The sequence below is a fragment of the Sphaeroforma arctica genome (assembly GCF_001186125.1).
Source record: "Sphaeroforma arctica JP610 unplaced genomic scaffold supercont1.300, whole genome shotgun sequence".
Classification (NCBI taxonomy): domain Eukaryota; class Ichthyosporea; order Ichthyophonida; genus Sphaeroforma; species Sphaeroforma arctica.
In genome coordinates this window covers 21,307-23,821 of record NW_014040258.1, presented here as the reverse complement: position 1 = coordinate 23,821, position 2,515 = coordinate 21,307, and the positions used below count along the sequence as shown (strand labels likewise).

The following is a 2,515-nucleotide window of genomic DNA, read 5'->3' as shown; positions in this document are numbered from 1 at the left end:
TAATCCTAATCCCGGCATAACATCAAGTCCCAGTATCATATCAATGCCCTCCGGTACGTTCATCAATTCTAATGATCCTTGAGTAATTCCGGATGAATCGTCACATACTCATCGCTTAGTCCCTTGTAACCGGAATAGCCACCTTCGCTGCCTGCTAGACGACAACGGGCGCTATTCGCAATCGCGGCGTTATCGTTGAGCTTTGACCGCAGGCAGTCCCGTACTCCAACAGGTTCAGTAGTGTTTGGAGCTTGCCGACGTGGTAGTGGTGTCAATAAGTCGTCGAGAGCCGTATGATCGATTGGCGCTAATGGGGATTATACTTCTCCCAATATAATCCTAATCCCGGCATAACATCAAGTCCCAGTATCATATCAATGCCCTCCGGTACGTTCATCAATTCTAATGATCCTTGAGTAATCTCGGTACCGTATCGAATCAGTAATATATCCGTCGTCCCTGGACGCGGAGTACGCACCGCCTTATCCGTCAAATATATATACGACCCCGGTGGTGCTGGGGTGACGGGACGGATATGGAGATTTGCGGATGTCGTCGAGATGCAAATTCTGTTCGCCCCGGTGTCGACCAATACCCTGAACGTACGTCCATTGAATTGTAGCTGAATGTAGACCCTATTATCTGTACTGATCAAGGGTTCACGGATAGTTATTACCCAGTTCATAGAGTCTCTAGACGTCAAAATTAAATCTTCATCTGACACCCCGATGTCCTATTGTTGTGGTTCTGTTGTCGACCAATAGTCTGGGTTCGGCTGTGAGTTTGTCGGCTCTGGTGTCCCAAATTCACTAGTGAGAATTGAATTGATGTGTACCTCAGTGGCGTTCGGTGTCGTTGTCACCCTTCCCTCTTCTGACACCATACTAATCTGCGGGCCCCCCAACGCCATGCTGGATGATCTATCTGTTGCCGTCTGTGTTCTTCCTGATGACTATAGTCCGCCTCCTCCACGATGAACCTGCTCTCGTCTGATCTATTGGGCGCACCCGATTGCCCGTTGCGTCTGATTGAGGATGACTATTATTCCAAAAAATATAACAACGTGGTATATGTCGTAAGCTTGAGGGTGCTTGTGCCTGACATCCGGAACAAACTGTGACTTGCGATGGTACTTGCGATATATGTTGCCAATTCTGTTGTTGCCGCTGGGCAGTCTGTGGAATAGGTCGGCTGTTCGTGTGTTCAGAACGTGACCATTCGCCCCCGTGCGGTCGTCGGTTCGTGAGTCGAGCCGTCGTACGGATCTGGGCCTCTTGTATATCCGGACTCAACAGTTGTGACAACGCATTTGTTTCCATGAGGTGCCAATTAGTATGCATCTGCAACGTGCGCTCGTATGTACGCGCCCCCAAGCTATCCTCCAATAACTGTACAATGCAGTGGTTAAGTAAACTCTGTTTGAAATCCGCATCATTCTGGCTACGTTCATGAGCGCGACGATGATTCTTCATTAGGCACGTCATTTGTTCAATAATCGGAAAAATTGTCAGCCTGACATGGCCTTTAGCTAGTTTCCGGAATGTTGGATCTACCGTTGCCTGAGTCTCAGTGCTCTTAACCGTATAACCTGGGTTCATATAGTGTTCTGTACCCATGTTCTATCTCCATGTGCGTACTATTCTTTGGTATCCACATTCCATGTGCATATATCCATGCGTATACCTAACCTAAACCTGCTGTCTTTTGATGTATTGTATATGCTCCCCTATTTTCCTTGTTAATATGTTACCCTAAACCTTGACACTTACACTGTTTAGCACTTATGACACACACTCCCTTTTCCATGGGTTACCCTGTATATCTCCATTGCCTGCCTTCCTAATTTTAATTACATGTGTTCGATTTTTTCAGCGACTTACCAGCCTTATTACTTCTTCTTACTTTATCTATTCATATTGTCGGGTCGTGCTATTGTTGTTTTCGCGTCCTTCCTCTTCCTGTACGTCTTCATTCGGGACATCAGCTCCTAACAATAGTCTTGATGCATTACTCGTGTTTTCTCCTCGTCTGTACGACTTCGTCGTTCCATGTCCGAATGATTATCTGATCTCCGCGCATGTTGCCCTTCATCTGTCTGTTCATCATTCGCATAACTTAACCATTGTCTCTGTATTATTCTGTGCATATGTATCAGCCGTCGCCGGACCGTCTGGGTTATACTTCAGTTACGTGGTCCTCCATGCTCCCTTGTCGGAGCCGGTCCGTCTCTTTCCCTGAGCGACTCCCTCTCTCCATCATTGTCATCGCTGCTGTTTGATATTAAACGATGGCATACTGGCTTTGCTGCTATATATTCCGTTATCGGAAGACTCATGATTTAGCTCATCTATCTATCCGTCTGTTACTGCCATGGGTGGGGTTGACCAAACCCTTACTTCTTCATCTGACATGTCAGCGAAAAACATCGCTGTTTTCACCTATACTTATTTTACCCTTCTTTGGGTTCTTGTCTAGATTCCTAGTCTTTAATTCTCTAAGATATTCAATACCTAAC

General features: G+C 46.2%; 1 protein-coding gene across 1 annotated transcript; it reads right to left on the bottom strand.

The window, feature by feature from the left end:
* Positions 1 to 858: 858 nt before the first annotated feature.
* SARC_04966 (hypothetical protein) lies at positions 859 to 1,616 on the bottom strand (the record flags this gene model as incomplete). The annotated part of the gene is made up of 2 exons (XM_014301179.1): positions 859 to 1,038; positions 1,116 to 1,616. The coding sequence occupies 2 exons, from the start codon at positions 1,614 to 1,616 to the stop codon at positions 859 to 861; spliced, it is 681 nt and encodes a 226-aa protein (XP_014156654.1).
* Positions 1,617 to 2,515: the final 899 nt, after the last annotated feature.